Source organism: Argiope bruennichi, chromosome 3 (assembly GCF_947563725.1).
Source record: "Argiope bruennichi chromosome 3, qqArgBrue1.1, whole genome shotgun sequence".
Lineage (NCBI taxonomy): Eukaryota > Metazoa > Arthropoda > Arachnida > Araneae > Araneidae > Argiope > Argiope bruennichi.
In genome coordinates, this window is record NC_079153.1 from 79,091,779 (window position 1) to 79,115,020 (window position 23,242).

General features: G+C 29.1%; 1 protein-coding gene across 1 annotated transcript; it reads left to right on the forward strand.

Annotated features, from left to right (window-relative positions):
* Window positions 1-7,593: 7,593 nt before the first annotated feature.
* LOC129963850 (uncharacterized) lies at window positions 7,594-10,655 on the forward strand. Its single transcript, XM_056078426.1, has 2 exons — window positions 7,594-7,698; window positions 10,019-10,655. The coding sequence occupies exon 2, from the start codon at window positions 10,030-10,032 to the stop codon at window positions 10,489-10,491; it is 462 nt and encodes a 153-aa protein (XP_055934401.1). The 5' UTR covers window positions 7,594-7,698; window positions 10,019-10,029; the 3' UTR covers window positions 10,492-10,655.
* Window positions 10,656-23,242: the final 12,587 nt, after the last annotated feature.

A 23,242-nucleotide genomic window follows, 5' to 3' on the forward strand; every position in this document is an offset into this window, starting at 1 on the left:
AGATCGCGGAAAGACCTTTCTAGACTGTAGGTCACGACTCAATTCATGGTCACAAAACGATTAAAACTTTTTCGATTTTGGTAGCAAGGGCATTTATAAAATTATTTAGTATCTGATAAAAATGATAATGGAAACAATTGTGTTTTAAGGGTTTAATTGAAATTTGAGTTGTATTATGGAAATAAAACGAGTGTTTTGTTTGCTTTCAACAAACGAAAGCGAATCGATTAAGGAAAATAAATAACTCTTTGTCAAAATCAATTACAAATGAATATTTGAATTTACCACTATTTTCAAAAAAAGCAAACAAAGTCTTCATTGAATTTACTGACTTTTTGAATTTATTTTGTTTATTTTTTAGTCATAAAATGCAGTTAAAATTCAATTACTTTTAAGATAGGTGACTAGGGTGAAAACTCGCCTTTTAGCGAAAATTTGGGATATTTAAAATTTTTTTTTTATTTCCCTATTAGTTATCAATTATTCTTCATTTTATTTTTTTATTAATTCGTTTGAATTTTATTTCTATGCTTATATTTAAAGAAGTAACATTTTATATTTATTAATATAAGTTTAATGCTGTTTCGTATCTTTAAATGCTATTATCTCAAAATTTAAATTTTGATAGAATCTTTTTAAAAATCTAATGCATATTTTTTTGCTCAGATTTAAATATAAGGATTTCTCAAGATGGTTTTGTAGTTTCAGAATTACAAAATAAGCAGTCCCTTCTTTAAAAATAATTTACAGTTACTTTTAATGTTTCATAACATAAAGAAACTGGAAATTTCATGTTATTCATTTGAACCCCTAGTATCTAAAGATTGTTTAGAAATACAAATTTTTTTTTAATTCAGGAACTAGGAAATATGTTTCTTAACTCCAAATTTTTTGAACAAATCATTTTATAAACTTCTAAACAGAAAGCCTTTTCTTCATGCCTCTTTTTAGCCCCTTCAGCACCTACCCCATATTTTTTTAATTTTCAAAACATTTTAAGCTTATAACTGACATGATTTTTTTCAACGGTGTTTTTTAGCCTATTTTATGCAAAAATGCAAAAGCTTAAGTATTTTATGCATTTTTCAAAACAAACAAACAAATAAGTAAATAATAAAAATAAAAATGAAATAAATACTTCTTAAACAGTCTCAAACTTTGAGATAATTCATTTTATTACGCTGTTACTATTTCTCTGCTTGACAGGAACATAAATAACTGAAACACTTCATTTATTCGTTTATTTTTTAATAATAATTCTATACATAATAAATTCAATTGATCTTTCGAAAACCGATGGAGATATGTAAAAACATTGTCTACTGCCATGCCTTTTCTTTTTTCTTTTCACTGTCGCAATCGACATGTGAAAAATATAACAAATGAGTCGTTCTCTTGGTGATTTATTTCCAATTTTGTCTGATGACGTTATTTAAAAACAGCTAAAGTTGAATAATGTTACTTTTAAAGCAAATGAAGAATATCATTTTATAGATGTTTCGAATCGCAATAATTTATTCTTTCAATAGAATAAAAGAATAAATTTCTAAATAGCTTCAAACTGAATTATATTAAGAATTCTTGTGTAGTGTTTTCATTTCTTCTTTGTTTCGTCTAAAATAATTTTTTTGAATATTTTGAATATTTTATCTAGTATTTTAACATCTTCACATTATTCTATTAAATCAAATAAGTCGAGATGTAGTATATCTTATGCATTTTTGAGATAAAAAGGCATTAATTATAAATTATGATATTTGTGCACTAAAATTAAAATTATGTGCCTGTCACTTCATGCTAATATATACAAGATAAATATCGCCAAGAGCATCCAGTTTTGTTTTTCGTTTAATTTATACTTCAGCTTCAGGACCTGATACTTCTCCTATGCGCAATTAAACATTGCAAATCTCGGAGTTGTCTTTTCTCCCCCCCCCCTTGTTTAAAAATCAGATATTTTTTATTGATTTTAATTTAATATTTACGCAAGCAGTTTTAAGCCTTAAACTGAGAAATTAAACATCAAAACATTTATTTCGGGGGGAAACTTTCAAGATAGTTGGTTTCGGTATATGGCGTATTAAAAAAAGTATAATTAAATTTAAAAAATACTATTTATTATACACAATAATAAAAAAATTCATAAAACTTCTTTTAACATAATATTAATAATATTTAACTATAGGATCAGTCGTTATTAAATTATAAAATGCCATATATTTTTTAGAATTAAAAACAGGATGACATAAAACTTGCAACTGATAATAAATTAAGGATGTTGTTAGAATAATGTTACAATAAAATTTAAACAACAAGTGATTTTAACTTAAATAAATTCACAAGCCTTTATATAAAATGAATGCGCAATATTAAATTAGCCTGGGAATACAAAAAAAGGAAGAAAAAAAGAATCCCGTAGGTTTGGGGCCCTTTAACTTTGCAGCTAAAGGACTCTTTGATAAAAGCCAACTTCGTCTATTGAATAATTCAGTCTTGTTAATTGCTATAAAATTTAAAAACGCATCTCAACCTTGTCTTCTGGACATTTCCTAAGAATAGTCATGGGCTCAATATCCCACTTGTCACTTATTTTAGTATCACTGCACCTTATCATCGCGTGCTAAATACATTTAAAAAATTGAATGTATTATAGTATAGTTTGCAGATTAAGAAATACCAAGAAATCGTCGGGATGGAATTATACTATTGTTTATAAAGCTGTGTATAATACAATTGCTCCCGTGATTTAATTCTTTTATTGCATTCATAATGTTTTTTAAATTTTTTTTTTTATTATTTTTCTTTTTCTTTGTCCAGTTTTTTAATAATCATCGGGTATGGAAACTCCATGAAGGAAAAAAAAACAACATAAGTATTTGAATAAGATGTTTTGAGCATTTAAGGATCAGAGGATAGTTTATTTTATTCTGAAAATTAATTTTCATAAATTATTTCTTGCTATATTTTAATCAAACGTTTGTACACAATGTTCAAAAGGATTAATATTTCTATATTTTAATAATAGATGGCAGCACAAACTCAGCAAACTTAGATGGCTGGCTCACTTGGATGACTTTTTCCGTAGGAAATTGGACAAGGAAAAATTTCTTAGTATTATTTTAGAATTATATATTCTAAAACGTCTCAACTGATCTTACATAAAAGATTTAACAATTTTATATTTTTCTCGAAACATCTATTTGAAATATATTAGCAAAGTTTAAATAATATTTTAAAGTACATTACAATAGTCGCAGATTATTTATAATTCTTCAAAAAGATCATCAAAGTGTACATCAAAAATCATACAGATCAATGACCAGCCAAAACCAGACATTTCCTCAATTTCATGAGCAATAAAATCTATAAAATGGCATTCTGCTATGATTTCTCAGTAATGGCTGTTCACATATTCGTCCTGGGTCGAGCAATAAAATGACATCTGTTCAAATTGCTCCAACATTTTAATCTTAGCATATTTTAACATTTTCTTTTGATGCTACTTTGGTAACTGAATTGCTTATATAACTATCGTCAAATGCAAATAGAACATCATTCACAACGGTAGAGATTATAAACCGTAAAAAATAATAATAATAAAAAATTGCAACCATATATATATATATAATGTGAGTAAATAAATCAGCGAGACAGTTGTTTTTTTACTTTTTCACAGACGAAATGTACAAAGAGAAAGCATTGCAACTATCAAAAAATTCGAATTCCAGATTGTAAGGAATCTGCAGACTTTCCTGAATTCGAAAAAATACATTTACAGATTTATGTCTATAACATGATTACACAAAATATTGTCTTATGAATTGTCTTGTCTTAAAATATTATCTATTATTATTAACCAATGGCTTGGTTAATAATATACAAGTACATTTGATAGAGAATGTGCGAGAAAACTGCAGGTTCTCGTATACGTCTACAATGTGGGACATTCCATGTTTTGGCTTCTTCATCTGCTGAAGAACATCTTCTCTTTGACCTATTGGATTCAAAATTTACTGAAAATTTAAAATACTGAATAAAATATACCAAACTTCATTGAATTAGATCGTTGATCTTTATGATACTGGCTTCACATACACACGAAAAAAAATGGTCAAATCTGTATCAAATTTTAGTTCAAAATTTGACACATATATAAAATTTTGGTGATAAAATCAATCAATAATTATATTCATCTAATCGGTTGCGCTTTTTAAGTTATGTATTCACGTGCACATAGACTGATAGACAGACATGATATTGGCAGACTTTATTCAAAATTTTAGATAAATATGCAATTTAGAAGTAAAAACTGCATATTAAATTTTATCCAATCCACTTTTTGCGTGCTAATCTCGTGCTCCAAGGTGGCGTAATTCCAAAAATGATTTTTTTCGATCTTAGTTTGTTCTATAACTTTCAGATTCATGCTATTTTTGAGCTTGAATTTTCGGTAACTATACTATTTTCTCGTCGTAATTACATTTCACATACTAGAAAATAAAAAAGACGAGTCATCTCAGAAAATAAGTTACTTGATAGTCTTCGGTTTGCTAGGACAAAACTCGAGGAGTTCAGCATATCTGATGGAAGTGCATATTTGAGCAATGAATTCATGCTGAAAGACGAAATAAATGCTTCAGATAATTGACAAAGGAAATGATGAATTGATGTTCGTAATTTTCTACCAACTTTGGTACACAATTATTTTGCATGGAATTAACCAACGGAAAAAAGATACCCAGATAATCAGAATTCAAATTGCTATTCTAAAATTGTAAATTGAGAACCACTGGTCGGAATAACCTTAGTGAAAGGACAAAAATTAATTTAAAAACGGAGGAGAGACGAGGAAAAGTTTCTTTATTGAGTCAAAGACGTTTCTTCAAAAATTTTCTTTTTGTGATGTTACCAAAAACGTCGTCTCTGTAAGCCTGTATCATAATTTCTTTCAATAAAATTTTCACTTTTTTTCTTGTAGACTATTATTTACTTTTGTATCACACTATACCCGTTTTTATTGAGTTTGTCGAGACATTTCCTCTTCCCTTAGTGGACTTTTTTTTAATAACTTTCATGGTGTTAGTCATTGATATATTATTGAAGCATTTTTTTTTCTTCATTAAAAAAAATCTCATTACTTGAAGGGTATTAAGAAATGAGATTGTCAAATTTTAGAGCAGCAATACTTAATTAAGGGATTTTAAAATCTTAAATTTAATTAAAAATTTTTTTAAATTCTTGCATCATCTTGCGTAGGGCACCTGGAGATATTGGACCTCTTCGTATCTGCTTCGTATGATGAAATTCCTTTAAAGCTGCAATGGAATTTTGTTGCTTCTGGTGGAACAATTTTTCCAGCAGCGCATTTTCTTGCAACGTAGGCATGACGAGCAGAGAAGAAACTAATGCTTGTGCAGAAAACGCCTTCTTTTTATCCAAAGAAAAATGGTAATATGCATATACTGTAACATAAATGATGTTTCACATTTTCAATATATGCAAATAAATGATATTTGTGTTACAGCGCCATCTATTGGGGAATTTTTGTACTAAATCTTTTTAATTAATAAATGTAAAGCGCATCATCTGAATAATCTGTAGTTCAAATTTTATCTTATTTGGACCAATAGAACGCATTTTAGAGCCCACTTAGAGATTGGGTAAATTATTTCTTGCTAACCCTTTATATTTTTTTACACAATATATTACATAATTGTTTTAGCTATTATAAATTTAAACTTCAGATCCCTCCCTCTTCAGTTTTTGAATTTATCATTGCTGGTGTTTAAGTTTTTACTACAAGATGGCTAAATTCTAGTTTAGTTATATTTATGTTTCCTTTTGAAGAAAAAGAACTCTATCTTGGAACGGTTCGAGTAATATTGAATTTTGGTCAGATGACACTTGAAATGGTAATCATTTTTAAAACTTCCACACCACATTTCGGGTATCGTAAAGCGCTACAAAATGGTACCGAAAGAAAAAAGAAGAAAGGAAATTTGTTTTGAACATTTGTATTTTAGGCACCAAAGAACCGATTTTAAGTTCACTCAAACTGTTTTAACATTCATATCTCTTTTTCAAACGACCTCTCTTTCATTTCAATATTTTAAAAATTTAGAAAGCTGTAGAAGAGAGAAATTTAATCATAAACTCCTCACGTGAAGTTGTAGCAAAGCAATGATAAATATTTCACCGAATCTCATTTTCATCAATAGTAAATTTCCGATTAGCGAGACTAGGCAGGCTCCTAAAGCCACTAGGTTAATGATGACCGAAGGTATATCAATTGGTTATTAACTTAGATGCCAAATAAATAAATTTATAAAAATTGTAAATTCTTTGCAATATAAAAATATATATTCATTCCGTGTTAAGTATCAGTGGTTAGTTTCGTATTAGTTTCATTATGTTCCTTTAGTTATTTCAGTATTAATAAGCAACGAACGTCTGATAAAATAGTGTTGAATTTAGTTTAGTTATATTAACGCCCCGTTTTAAAGCAACACTAGGGCTATTTTGAGATGGACCTCGTAATTTTGAAATGTGGTCAGATGATGAGGGCGACACCAGAGTTGGTATCCACTCTCCACACCACACCAGCGGCAGGACGTTTGGCCAGTGCGTTTAGCGTGCACCAGACCCTCTTACATGTCGGTTCTTCGGGGGAATTGGGTCTCAAACCTGAAACACTCCGGTTCCGAAGCCGAGACCTTACCACTAGGTCACTGCGTGCCCAAAAGAACATTGAATATAAGTTTGGATACACCATTGTAATGAGTCATAATAAGTAAATAAAAACTTACATATTTTTACTAAATTATTATAATAACGATATTTTAAAATAAATCATTAACATGTTAATTAAGTTAAAAATGGATGGAAGTGGAAAACTAAACCAGTTGAATGAAAAACTAAAGTAAAATTCGACCAATTTATTAAAAGAGGAGCTTCGTAATACGTCCTGTTTAAGGCTCAAAATGTCCAAGATACATTCCTCATTATAGTCTTCTTCTAAGACTATAAAACTTCTTCTAAGACTTCTAAATTACAACAGCTGTAAAATCAATTATACAAAGTTTGGGTAAGATAAGTGAATCATAATCACTTAGGATTTGAAGATTGTGCTGTTTTTCTGTTTTTCTTTTGGATTAATTGCATCTTATTGATTTGTTACATTACGTCCAGTTTGAATCTACATTAGAAACTAAGGAGAAAAATATTTTAATCTAAAGCCGATATCAGATGACAAGAACGAAAAATAAATAAAAGATTTCTTCAAACTTACGAAAAATAAGTAAAAGATTTCTTCAAACTTACGTGCCTCATCAATTACAGGATGTTTGACTCATGCGACAACATTGCATCTGGCCGTCGTTCACAGTACATATTTGGTTGAATTGGGTATCGAATTTATGATCCTTAGCGATCAAAAGTAATACTTTGCTAGCAAGATACAATGATCCGGATTTCTTACAAATCAATTGTCTTAAAAAGGGAATCGTATATTAATATACGGATAACGTCCTGTAGCTTTTTTGCTTTATTTGTAGAAATGAAATGAATTAATAGTAAAATCCAGTATATTTAAGGGCGGAGTCTTGAATTATTAGTTACGTTTTCATATGAATGTTTTATGTTTTTTTTTTTGTTAATTTTTTTTTTCTTCTTTTTATTGAAAGAGACGTTGCTGTATTTGTGAGTATAGTGTTATTTTTTTATTGCAAAAAATAGATTCTTTTTACTTTTACTTCCCTTAATAAATGATGCATTTATAATTTTTTATGAGAACAGTAGGAAGTATTAATTCAACTAGAAAGACTGAATTTTAATTTTTGTATTTCTTCGTACTTTTAAAAATTGAATTGCAAGAATTTGAAAACAACCGAGTTAGGCGGTTGAAATCGAGATTCTGTGAATACTTCAGAATTTCTTTTAGACTTGGTTTCCAGAACTTTTAAATAGCACTTTTTTTTTTTTTTTTAAATTCAATGATGGTAGCTTATGTTTACTATTTTTTTCATAATCATTTATAGCCTAAAGCGTTAATAATCTTTTTTATTTATGAAATTGATGATGTCCGAATTGTACAAGTTTGAATTGTATATAGTTTGTGTATAATGGTTCGAATGCCACGAGACAACGACGACATATTCTCATCATTATTTTGTCTCGTCAACTGCTTTGTGAATAAAATGGTTCAAAAGCATTTTACTAAAGTACGAATATGTTTCTCTCTATCTCGCGGGTATAAATTTTTCGTTATCTAGAAAAAATGTTTTAATGTTATCAAAATTTGTTAAAAAAAAAAGCTTTAATTGCTCAACAGAAGCGAAATCGCAAGGTGCTTTTTGTTGTTGTTGTTGTTATTGTTTCTAATGGCACTTGCCATAGATAAGTTCACTGACGAAGTCAGCGATTTTAAGCCAAGGGAGCGTCTCTTGTTTTTAGTAGCTCCAACTGGGGCCAAGAGTGCATTTTATCTACTCGCGCCTTGCTTGCACAACCCCTTTTTACAGGGGGCGCATTCACAGATAGAACAGATGAAGAACAACCATGCCCAAACCGGGACTCGAACCCAGGACGCTCGGATCACGTGGAAGACGCGCTACCCCTATGCCAGGATGCCGGCAAGGTGCTCTTTAATGAGCATTAGTCGAGAATTTTATCTTTCAAAGAACTTGCAGTTGATCCATGATCAGCATTAGTGTTTGGGAAATAAGTGGTCACTAAACTCTCTTCTCTTTGAGGTCTTATAATAATCCCTTCGGGTTTTCTTTCTTGAAATATTTTTAAAACTTACGAGCATAATCAGTCTTTTTTTTCCAGACAGTAAAAGTTTTGGACTGTAAACAATCGCAAACAAGTCTCGATACTCGCGCGATGCGCATAATTTTCAGACTATTTTCTTTCTGAAATGCACGTTATGTGCCTTTATCATTCGGTCCTACCTAATGATACTATATCTTTCTAGTCGTGTATCTGTATTCTGAATCTTTAGATAGGGATAGATAATAACACCATGAAGTCGGGATTCCAATTTGAAAAGCGGTTCTTCCCCTTCTATGGTAAGATCCAGGATTCTTTCCGATTTACCAATTTCCGTTATTACTTTAATTACTTTACATATATATTGGTTATTTTTAGCGTCATTGCCTCAATGACGCTAAAAATGACTAATATATATGTAAAGTAATAGAATGGAGGAGCAATACTATTCATTTGAACTGAAATGAACGACCATTTGCACATAGTAAAGCGGCTAGGATCCATTTTCACTTTATGAACTGAAGATTTTGTTTTATAATTGTATATGAATGCTTATTACTCGAAAGATATATAAACCAGGGGGGAAAAATGGAAATTTATTCTGCAACAGATATGCCAAATAATGAGGAGTGTAGCTTCAGAACTTTTTCCATATCTTGGAAAAAGAATTGATGCAATCGGGAATCGACTCTAACTTGTTTAACTGTGCCTCAGTAATGTGCAAGATACACTGAAATCCTAATGATTAAGTGCTATAACCTGGTTAATTTTATAAACCTAAGCATACTGGATTCGAATAATATATTGCCACATCAGAATAGAGAAAAAAATTAGAATTTGAGTGTCTACGATCCAATTAAAATGCCTAAAATAACTGAAGAACAAAGAAAATCCACTGTCTCCAATTAACGTTTAATATTTTTCATTTAGAACATTTTCAATATAGAATTTTGTGAATCGGTCTTCTCCAGCTCCAAATGTATGCATGTTTAATTTTAGCAAAAAAAATTAAAAATCCAAATTTTTATAAATTTGGTTGGTTAGAATATATTTACATAATCATGCAATATTTAAATGCTAATTACAATCCAATTGTATATTCATTTATAACAGATCCAGTAAATTTGCGTTCAATTGATTTAGCTGTATCATATAGCTTAGAAAGCTGTACGATTTCTTTGATATCTTATTCAATTATGGATTATTTCTGATTTTAAAACAAATGCTACAACTTTCACTTCGTATACAGGTGCGATAGAAATGGCAGATCCAGGTGATGATGAGAATATGGAGAGGCCAGAAGGGGCTGAAGGTGGTCACTCTTCAAGTGATGAGCTTGGCTATGAATTGGTTGAAGAAGAGGAACTAATAGACACGGTATGGGAAGCGTCAGAAGTACATCCGAAGAGAGAATTCCCACGGATTGGTTTTGGTAGAGGTGGAGAACATCCTGATGTCCCTCCACCCCGAGTCCGTCTCACAGATCGACCAACTCGTGCGTCGTCATCAACAGCTGCACAAACTGATGAACCTTCGGAAGAACAAGAAAGGCCACAAGCGGAAGGTGGACAGGCCTCTGCCCCTGCGCCAGAGGAGGAACCAAAACAGAAAGTTCCCTTAAAGCGGCGGATATCGCAGAGTCTGCAACGAATGAGATTTCGGAGGTCAGGTGGCGATTCGCCTGAAAAACGGAAGCAAAAGGAGAAAAAAAACGATTCTTAACTTGCAAGGAACAAAGCGGACATTTAAGCGTTGTAAAATTTTGACTATTTATCATACTCGCTTTTTGCCCAGAAATTTTGCGACGACACCAATGCGCAATTGGTATTTATTACTATTTATCCATTGTTAACTTCTGATTACTTTTTACACATTTTTAATAAAGTATTCTTAATATATGGCTTGTTTCTCGAGTAATTTTATGAAGTAACTGAGTATATTAAATAATTTAAGATTTAGATTCATATTAATTCTGCTCATAATTTAATATTCCAAGGTACATTGATTTAGAAATGGGAACCTCCTTTCCAGAACTAAATTAGATAATCATTGTGAACATAAGACCAAGGGAATATAAATTATTTCATTTGTCTAAAACGCAAGTTGATTTGTCACGTTAACCTGTTTGATTATTCGAGTCTTTGTTAGGCATGTACTTTATTACTTGTTAATATGTTGTAGGATCCCTTTTTTTTTTTCTTCTTCTTCTTTTATTGCCACTTTAATATGGCGTCTTGGTTCAATTCTGGTGGAAATCCCATTTTGGATTGTATTAAACTAGCTTTAATCTATCCTTGCATATGAATAGAAATTCACTTGATTTACAAAAGTATTCCAAACATAAAAAAAAAAACGGATTTAGAAACAGAACTTCAATTTAAAGTAAATTCAGGAGCTGATTTTGGAACTTTTGGTATGTTTGAGTAGAAAAACGGTCGCATACCAAGAAGCGATCGAAAATTATGATCAACTTCTGAAAATTTAAACAACATGGACGCATTGCAATAGCTATAACATCATACGGACATTAGAGTATGCGCTAATTTTTGTGAAAATATATTTACCGAAAATTAATATGGTACACCTTGATGAATTTAAGGCGAATGTTAACCATGAATTTTATTTTGTATTTCATTCCTATACAATTATTTGAATGATTGGTTAATCTTTTTATATTGTAATTTTACTTATGTTTACTCACTGCGGACAGACTATGAGTTATCTCGTGATGCGACCATAATGGATGACGTGAAAAACCGGAATAAATTCCTGATCCGCATGTGGTATTTATTTTCCAAACTTAGCTTGTATTTTTGTGCACAAAAGCCAAATGTAGTCGTTGTCTTTGTTCGAGCTTGCATCTAATTTATAATCAATTAGCAATGCATTTAAGTAAACTTGATTCCTAAACAGCTTGATATTTAAAAAAATAGCTTTTAGGAAGCTTTCAATTGAAATATACATTTTTCAAGAAGCTTTCAGTAACTAAAATGTTTACATTACTTCAAATGGGTAAATACTTGAAAAATGGATAAAGCAATTTTTTTTCTTTAGTCAGAGCTTATTATACCTTTCGTTACTTTTTGAATTCTTGAAATTCGTTCTTCACTGTACATTATATGCTGTAATCAAAGTTCAGCATGCTAAGCAAAGAAAATAAATGAAGTAGATATTTTTTAAACTCAGAAAATCTTTTGCTATGCATTAAATTACTGCATATTATCTTTAAGATGATGCATGAAAATTATGGCAATATTTAAAGACTAAAAACTTTATATTATATGAAACAATCTCGAGTATTTATTTGTTTTGCCGGAAACCGGGCACCAGAAGTTGTATACGATCTTGATATATATATATATATTTGTGTGTGTGTGTAAAGATATTTTAGAATTTAATCTTAATTAATTTCCTAATTTTTATCTTAATTTAGTCCATATTAACTTCATTCTAAAATGTTCTCTTATTTCCTGATCCAATTCCACTTTTTTTTAATTAATGCAACCGAAGCACTAAAATTTCTGACATCGACAAGTTCCCACACTTCGAGTGAAGGGATAAAAATTTGTAGATCTAACACATTCTTTTAAAAGATCCCTATAATTTCCTGCCCTAAATCGACACGTGTACAGAAATCCCTAGCTAAATTTCACAGTGTATAATCATGGGGATAAATATTTCATTAGCTTTTCCTCTTTTCGCTTTTGTGTTGCTCTGTTTTGATGTGCCTTGTCGCTTCTGCTTGTACATAAATTATGCCTCCCGGGATGGAATAAAAGCGAAGTTTAAATTCCGAAAGTGTCTTCTCTTTCTTCGGGCTCTGCTTTATATATATATATATATATATATATATATATATAATATTACTCTTATAAAATTGAGCACTTAATACTATAGCAAACGGATAAAAAGAAAATTTTAAGAATTAATAAAAATATTCGATCTTCACTATTTTTTACGACTTTTAAGCCTAATGTGGAAACGGAAAATAACATATTACTTTTAATAAATCTTTTCTTCGTTATATTTCTCCCCAATCTGCAATTTTTCCACGGCATAGCGACATACAAAAAGATTTTTTAATTTTTTTTTCGGTACATTCTTTTATGCATATAAATATCTGAGCACGAATTGTTTCGGAACGTACGATTGTTTTAAAAAACTTATATTTACCTTGAAACTTTAAGTTTTTGCATTATTTCCTTCTATTATAAAGTAACTTGGGCATCAAATATATTATATTGTTATTTTTCAAGAACAATTTAAATCAAAATTGTCATCTGAATAAAAAAAAAGATTTTTTAATTTTATTTTTAATATTAAATGTGAAGATTTTCAATACTTTTAATAATTATAACGTTTTTTCATTATAGAATTTTTGATGCAAATTAAATATATTGAAAATTAGATTATATTTTTAAAATGATGAATATGATAATAAGTATATGATATCTGAGTAGATGTTTCAACTAATGTGGCTAATAGCTTGAAAAGCATTTTAAAATGTTAACTTATGATCAATTTTAGCATAATATAAAGTATAAATTATGCATAATTAATGAATTTACTACAGTGTCTTAATTGCTTTTGAATATTAGTCAATAGATGGAGCCACATCAGGATGAATTATTAACTAGAATTTTCTTAAATTCAAAATCACATGTCATTTTGATAAAACTTTTGAGACAACAATATTTTTTTAACATTTGATGACATTTTGATATCAAGAGAAATGAAAGGTCAACCATCTTCATTTAAAGTAAAATTTGGACCTAGGAAAAACGATACTACTCTCTGCAGAAGTGAATGGTACTGTTATTTTCAAATAAATGACAATGTCAGCTGATGTTAATGAAGTAAATTTTATTCAAATAAGTATAACAATATGATAGAAATTATTGCTGTTGAAACAAAATTTGGTTCTTAAAAGTTATCAGCTTAATCAGATGTTAAAATTATTCTCCCCTTTTTTCTTCGGTAATCATTTTTAAGAAAATTATTAGCTCCTAATAGTTATGTAAAAATTAAAAAAAAAATTGAATTTTTCAATTTTACCGAAGCACATATACATGTTTCCATGAATTTTTTTGTTTATTTTTTCTTAATTATAGCTAACAAAGAAGTACTGACAATTATGCGTGAAATCCTATTACGTGATGTTATTTAATGTGAAAGATTAAAAAGTTAACTATTGTTGCCTGAAATTAAATGAAGAAAGAATGTAATAAATATACCAAAACTGTGTGCTGATAAATTAAAATATTTAAAGAAATATAAATAAAAAATACAATTTCATTAATATATTTTTTTTCGTTTTTTCTTAATTTTTGCAATTTAATATTTACAATAAAAAAAGATAATGATGAGCAACGACAATCATATTTTTATCTATATTGATGGAATTACATCAAATGATATCATTCGTTATGAGATAGTATAAAAACAATAATTAAATCTGTAATTATACGTAGAAACAGGCATACTAAATACAAGTGTAATGAAATTAAAATTTTAAATACAAATAAAATCACTTTTTCAATCTATTATTTTTTTCTGTATTTTTGAAACGCTTTTTAAATTCAAAATTAACCAGAATGGACATCCGCTTTTCTAACCATTTCATATTTTAAACAGATAGTAATATGTCTCTTTTGTCAATCACATAAAAATCTTTCAAAGAATATTTTTTAACAAATTTCTGAGTTTCCTCTGCCTTAAAGCACTCTAAATAAAAAAAATACTCTTGAAATAATACATTATTTCCCAGAAATAATTCAAATTTTTTTTCGAAATCTAAGGAATATTAGAATAAATACTTTATGCTAGATTTCTAAAAGTTCTTGAAATGGAAGTACAAGTTTAGAGAATGTAAAGAATATCTTAATTTAATAATGTTATTTGGAGTATTGTTGGGATAGTTATAAAGCCAATATTATAAGAATAAATATAAATGTTTCTTCTTTCAATCTCTAGTCATAAAATAATTCAGTAATTGTGTGTTAAATTTTAAATTTGCAGCATCATAATTTTAAATCGGTTTCATCATAATTATTCCATATTGACAACACATCTGATGCTAAGCTGATTACTTGCATAAAATCGTTTGAAATTTCATTTTCAGATTCAAGAAGGATTAGAAGCGCTCTGAGGAACTGCAACATTTTACCTTTTTTCAGCTCATAATTTTAATCAATAACTTATCTAATTTTGAGAATGATATTTAAATCCATGTATAGTGTAATGTGATTCTTTTTTATCGTTGTTCTTCTTCTGGGTAAACAAAGGGGGAAAAGATATACATCTTTTCATATGGAGAAAAATTCTAGACAGATTGAATTTTTCAAGAAACGATATTCTTCTGCTGCGCATACGTAATATTTTTCCTGCGCGAGATTTAAAAGGTTTAGATATTAAATTATCAACGAATTTTTTCCATTACGTTAATTGCAGTTTTTTATTGATGTCTTGAAAATTTCAAAGTTCGAAAAGCTGAATATTTTTTAAATATTTGATTGAAATAATTTACTTTTATTATTATTTTTTTAAGAACGGATGATTTCAAAAAAATATTTAATTAAAATTTCTTTTCTTATATTTATTTATAGACTTTAGTTTTCAATGGATTTTGCAATGACAGAATTAAAATATGAATTCAAGGAACTATGAAGCATACAATTTTTACTGATGAAGTTTGATCTCTGAATTATATGAAAAATTTCATGTCATTAAATTTCTATAATTTCAACAGAAGAGGATGACAAAACTTTCGGCTATTTATTAAGCAGAATAAAAATATCTTGGATAATTAGGATATATTTTTTTAAAAATAATGGCGAATACTTTTATAGAAATTAATACAGAAATATAATACAAAATATCACATACTTCATGATAAAAATTTTTGGTTAGTGCTTCCTAAAGGTTTTATTTTCCCTTTAAACAATATAGATTTAACTGATGTAAATAAGAATCGAAAACAAGAGCAGGCATCTCGAAATTCGATCATGTAAATAATGAATTTATGATTGTAACTTTTAAGGAAATCGTGAAATATTTTTGCCCATTTTATTCATTAAACCATATAGAATTCTTATTACAATATTATTTCGATTGAAACTATATGTATTATTCGTATTATAAAGTTATCGATAAATATTATTCATTCTCCATTATTCTTTTTCAATTTGTGAAGAAAGTATTTTTAAACATGACTCATTTATTTAATTTTTTTCCATTTATTTCATTTATGTATTAATTTTAATAAACTTTTATAAATGAATTATCTATATTTTAAATTTATTTCCATTGTAAAATTATTTATAACTATACTTTTAATATAGTTAAAGAAAATAAGTAGTAAATGTATTTCTATTTAACCTTACAGTTCTGTAATTTAGTATTGTAATAAAAGGTTGATTCCTATAACTGCAGAAGAATATATTTTTAAATATAGACACACACACACACACACACACACACACACACAAAGAGAGAGAGAGAGAGAGGGCTTATACGTTAATGTGGAACCTACAATTTTATAATGAGCTGATGAGGCAAATTCTTTTTTGAAATTTCCCTGTGTTTCCCCTACCTTATCCGCGCGTGTAACGAAAATCTCTCACTTTTCTTGATAACGTTTTCCGAAGATGCTGCTTGTTGTTATTTCCAATTAATAGTAGAATAATATTGGTTCGTAATATGTTCCTTAGGTTCCTTAACTATTCGTAAGAAGTGTAAGATGATATATCAAGGGTCAAATAAGATGAAATTAATGGAAAATTCCTGTTAGTTCAGACGATCCTTGCGAAAATATCACACTGTTTATATGTAATGATATTTTAAACTCTGATTTCAATTTAATTAATTTCCAAGATTTTATCTTAATTATAACCCATAGTAAGCTCATTCTCTTATTTCTTGATCCAATTCCACTTTCTCTACTTAATTAATTCAAAAGAAGCTATGTAAAATTGCTGAATTGGCTAAAAGCCTATCTTTCCCACACTCCGTGTGAAGAGACAAAATACTGCTGATGAGGCAAATTCTTTTTTAAAATTTCCCTGTGTTTCCCCTACCTTGTCCGCGCGTGTAACGAAAATCCCTATCGAAATCTCATCATATATCAACACTATGAAGAAATATTTTCCCTATCAATTTCTATGGTTATATAAGACCAGGGATAAAATGTTCAAGAGCTTTTTCCTCATTTCTTTTTTGTGCCGTTCTGTGTGCTCATCGCTTGTACATATACCTGCTTTTTCAAAATGAAATAAAACGACGTCACAAAATAGAAAGTCTTTTCCTGTCTTCAAAACTGCATCATGCGGCACATAAAAAATGCTTACATATATATATATATATATATATTGATATAGGAATCGAGTGGAAAACACGATCCAACCTATTATTGTGATATATGCTCGGATAAACCATGAATCATCCTGATCAAATATTTCATAAAATATCATGCGAAAATAAAATAAAGATCTGAATCTTGCAAAATTATATTCTTAAAGATGTAAATATGGCTAAACATTGAAACATAACCTTTTTGAGAGTTAATTTGTATACAATATTATTTTATGGTACGTGTAAAATATTCACCCCATATGCAAAATTGTTCCGAGTTGCAACCTCGCCACATCAAAAAAAAGTTGTCGAGCGCATAGGGTTAATGAAGGAATCGAAAACGTAACAAACATCAGATATTTTAGGATAATAGTTGAAGCACAACAATAGAACAAACAACAACAGATCAGGGTTTTAGCACTATTCATAATTTTGCCAGGGAGATCCAGTGTGTGTTAAATGCGTCGGTTGTCATAAATCCACTGTTTAAAACCCAGAGAAATGACAATTAAAAGCTGCAACTGATAAGCCTGATCAAACCTCTTTCTATTTAGGTTTTTGTAAAAATTTACTACGAGAAAAAGAGACAGGAGGAGAGTCGTTTCAACAGGTTTCACGGGCATGAAATGATCCAAAATTAATCGAGATAATGGAAACTCCGCCTCCAACTGCATACAGCGCCCCACGATTTTTCGACTCTCCAGAAGTTGCAACACTTTCAAATGAAATATCAGAACCGTGAATAAGCGTCGAACTCTTCACAGCTACAGGCCTATCCACAATATAGCCGTCGCAGTATCACAAGCATTTTTTCAAAAATGATGACTGTTCTAGAAATAACCGAGGCTAACATTTTCATGAATTTGCTGAATTCCAAACCTCTGAGCCCTGGATACTGATGAATTGGTGAACAAAAACATGTGTTAACTATATTAATAATTTCTTCTTTCCCAAATATCTTCATATCTTTGTACCGTAACACTTGGTAGATGTGCTTTTGTACAGGCATTCGAATGAATAGGGAGTGTTGGAAGTTTTCCTCCTGTGTGCCTATTGACTTTCGCAAACAACATTCAACGGCAATCCATCTTAATCTCGAAAACGAACGAAAATGGTAACGAAAGGGTTGTGGAATGAAATTTATCACCTAAAAACATTCGTCTGCAAAAAAAAAAAAAAAAAAAAAAAAATATTTAGAAAATTTACAAAAAAATATATTACTAATCCGTTAAAATTATACTCAGTATTAAGCATTGTATATTTACAAAAAATGTATATTAGAAAAATGATTTTGAATATTAAAAATTACTTTTAGAAAATTATTTGTATTAATTATTTTTAGAAATTATTTTATTTATTATTTTTTATTACTGGAAATCTTTTTACTAGTTATTTTTAGAAAAACTTTTTTCCCCGTAAATTGCTTGAAAAAGTTTCGATTCTATATCGTTCGTTTCTATTTATCATCATATTATCTTTAATACTGGCGACGGGGATCGAGGGCTAATTATTTCAAATTATTTTGGTAGATGTTCAAATCTATACAAATATCTCTAGTGATTTGAACTAAAAGACATTTCAATGCGACTTTTTTTAAAATGTAGAAAGATAGATAGTTCTTTTGTGACAATATTTGATTTATGTGATAGTGTTTTTCTAGTTTACCACCACTCATGATAAAGAATTGAATAAATACTAATGCATTTTTTTATCTTATTAGCTTGCTTGTTAAATAATTTTAAAATAACTTTTATGGGACAGACTTTGTTGTTGAATTTAATAATGAACACATAAAAATGTTCTTTGAATTTCGTATAAATATAAAAAGAAGCTATTCCTCGAATGTGCACATTTTTAAACATTGCATTATTTAACTCCCATTTCATACTAATGTAATCTAGATGAAATGGTTACTTCTATGAGATCATGTAAGACATTCATTATCAATCTGGAACCATCGCACAATTTCATAATTTCAAATGGCATGAAATGCCATTAGATGCTTTGCTCTCACGCTTACATACATGCGAGAGAGTCAACGGGATGATGTTAATGACATATTAAAAGTTTTATCCATGATATCTTTCATATACTTATAGAATCGTCATATTATGCTACTAATAGTAAATATATTTGTTGAGTTTTGAATGAATAACATAATATAACTACGTATTTGACAACTAAAAATTAATAATAGATTTAAAATACAGAAAAAGAAGTTTTATAGGCCTAAATATCAATTTTTATTGCCTCAAAATTGGAAGAATTTTATTTATTTGAATTTGAATTTCGGCTTCTACTTTTAAATAGATCATTATTTTTTCTGAAATTACAGGGGATCGCTAAATTTACCGTGGGTGAATTCAGTTCTCTCTCTCTATATAAAAAAAATCTGTAGTTAGTCCTCTACTAAGAGCGAAAATACTTATAAATAACATTCTGTGGCCTTCCCGCAAACTATAAATCCTTAGAAATTTTCGAATAACTAAAAACGTGAAATCTGTCATCCTTCAATTAACGTAAGGAAGTTCAAACAACCTTCTTTTTGGTGATACCAACCGAGGACGAAGAACGATGAAGAAATCAGTTTAATAGCATTTGAAGTAATACAACAACAACAACAAAATACCAGATGAGTGTTTTGAGTTCCAAGATTTCTGATTTATGGTTCTGCCAGTGGTATCCTGTGATTATTAAATGTCCCACCTGAGATGAATCGAGGCTCTGTTCAAACCCCAGAGAAATGCCCATCAGTTCAAAAATTATGAAGGTAGAGAACACCTCCAGTTTCTCTCAGAACTTGAAGAATCCATTCAATAGGGGGAGGGTCACTTCAGTAGTGCCACAAATTAGGAATGACCCAACAAGAATCGAGACTATCAAAATCCCGTCTCTATTCCTTGAAACGCTCAGCGATTGATCCACTATCAGTCGATTTTCCAAACGGATACACCCCTCTCTGATGAGATATGATTTCACCTGAACAGTCAATCAGTTCGTTTCTCTTCATAATCATGGACCCATTCGATTATCTCGCCATCAGGTGCTGCTGAAGCGATAATTGCAATGATTGATATTATGTTTGGCGCAGTATGGCCAAATCTGGCTCTCGTACCATAAACTTCAAACTCCAACTCAGAAACAATAAATGATAAAAAAATTTTCAACGATGATGAAAGGTTCAAATATACCAAGTCTGGCATCCGGCGATAGTTCTTCTTCTCCATTTTCTTTTTTGTGCGTGTGTGTTTACGTGTTTCATGTCTCCACCTCTTCGAAACTTTCAAATTTGTTTTTTCAAGAGTAGTTGAAGAAGCATCGAATATCAAATGTGGGATTTTGCTGAAAAAAAAAATCTTTCTTCTACGCATCAAGCAATATTTATTGGCAATCCATCGTATTTTTCTGAAGCGAAGAACAAATGTTTGTGCTTCAAAATATATTTATATACATAAAAATATTTATAGATCTCCATAAAAAAATACTAATAAATATTCATTGATCAGTTAACTTTTTCATATTACAAACCACTGTAAGAAAAACATTTCATTATATTATACATTAGTCTTTGAAAAAAATATTTTTATAAATTGTAATACACTTTCAGAAGAATATTTCTGTTTATGAATTGCTTGAATATTTTTTAAATCTAAATCTGCACATTATTTTGATATTGACAAAAAATAGACTTCGATTTCCTAGATTTTTTCCATTAGATGTTCAAGTCAAGAAGGCTCCAATGATTTGATTTAAACTTAATTTCACTGTGGGGTTTCTTTTCGAAATGCAGAAAGAAGTGTAATTCTATTTCTGACAATATTTAAATAATGTGAATACATTTCCCAGTTTATTGTAACTCGTGGACTTAAACACTAAGGTTTCTTTTTGATTCATTTATTATTTTACTTATATTGACTTAGTATGTGATAGAATCGATTTTGTTAGCAATTGAAACATTTGGTTTTTAATTATTTGAAATAATTTTGAAATTTAAATACTGGGGACATAAAAGTGTTTTGAAATTTGTAAAAATAAGTGTGATTACAGAATTAATCAGTTTCTCTTACAGAATAAATTATGCATTTGCATCAGTTAGTAAATATGCTGTCATGCAATGAAATAATCATCGTAATTTTTTTATTCAAAATTTTATTACTGAAATATAAGTGGTATACTTTTTAATGTCTGCCAAAATATCGTTATCGACAAAATGATTTGCTGTTCAACAAGTTAGAAATAAAATTACAATTGAGATTCAGAATTGATAAATCTATAACTTTTGAAATAGAAATAACTGTTTTTTAATCTGAAGTTTCTTTTTGTGATATATCTCAATATTTTAACAAAGAATTTTTACTGTTTTTTTTACTTTACTTTTATTAAACTGTCAAAAATAATTTTTAGAATTTTAATTTCACTTTGAATAAAACATGTTATGAATTCGACAGAAACAAATTGTAACATATTCTCCGAGTTACAAAATCCATTGAATTTAAACACAATGTGTTCTGATTTACTTCTCATTGTTACTCATTATTCTATTGTTATCAAAGAAAGACAGCTGTATTCCTTTTTTGATTTTTTAATACTTTTTTTTATTAAACAAGAATACTAATAGTCCTATCTTCATCCCAAAATATGCATAAAAACACATCAAAAGATTTCATTTGAAATTTTTGGTATGTAGTCAAAAAATTCGAAAGAAAATGAGAGAACAAATTCATTTTCCGAAAGATAAGATAAAACGAGGAATGTTTATCGATTACAATGATTCTTTCAAAAACGGTATAATAATTCAAAATCATACAGCTTTTCCAACTTAAAATTATACTATCAGTCTTTGTAAATCATGTCTGCTAGAGCTATAAGTTGTAACTTCTGTGCTTAGTTGTTTTTTATATTGAAAAGTAATAATCTGAGGATCAAGTAATGGTATTTCCTATATAGACACGAGAAAGCCCACGTAATCACAACTAAACCCTTCAAATGATTTAACTTAAACAGATGAGCAAATCCTTGTACCATCACTCTTTTTTCAAAAGATAAACTACTTTGTTTTGTACCCTCATAAATTGATATTGTGATAAACGCTTTTAAAACAATGTGATAAAATTGTTTTGAAATCATTCGACTAACTAATCTACTTCGAGCAACTGTTGTAAGAAAATATTTTTTTCATTATATCTTTGGTGAACTATGCTAAAACGAATATCAATCGAATCAATAAAATAAAAATCCATTTCCAAATTATGCCTCATTCAAAAGATGGAATGTGATGTGACCAATATACTTATATATCTTGCCATACCAAACATGAAAATAAATGCGGAACATCGTTCTATTTGGAATTTTTTGAAAAGATTGCTGATTTGTGATAAATTTCAAAGAAATTATTTTAAATTCATTTCAAGATATAGTTTTATGATGTTACAGCGAAAATACACTCAATAATTTAATTAGAGAAAAAGAAATAATTTTTTTAATCCACTACTTCACAATTTTTTTTTTTTCAAATACATGTTTTGAATAGGAAAGAAAAGTGACCTATAGTTTTATACTCTTTTATAATAGAAATTATATTCAGATGTTTCCCAGAACAAAAAATATTTTCCATAAAATAAATACCACATTGTAATGGCCGAGATGTGGAGAACGATATACAAACGCCATTGATAAGTTTATAATCTGAAACATCTTTGAATGAAAAAATTTTGTTTGGAAACTCTATGGATAAAAAATTGAGAGATTCAAAATCTCATCTTTCATAAGATTGAGAGATTAAATGAAAATCAAGTTGAATTTTATTACTCGGATTTAAGATTATGGTGGGAATTAATTTCAGTTCTGGAATTTACATCCAAAATAAGCTGCTTAGTGTAGTTATATTAATGTCCCGTTTTAAAACAGCATTAGGGCTATTTTTGTCGGATCGTGTAATTTTGAACCACGGTCAGATGACGAGAACGACACCTGAGCTGGCACTCCCCGCTCCAAACTTTAACATCACTCCAGCGGGTGGAACAAAACAAGTTGCTTCAATTATTTCGAACAATGTGAATGTGGGTTTGAGTTATGAATTTGGAAATTCAAACTTATGTATGTGAGAGAATAAATAAATAAAACG

Coding starts and splice junctions, on each gene's coding strand:
- LOC129963850 (XM_056078426.1), top strand. CDS start 10,030: ATGGCAGATCCAGGTGATGATGAGAATATGGAGAGGCCAGAAGGGGCT.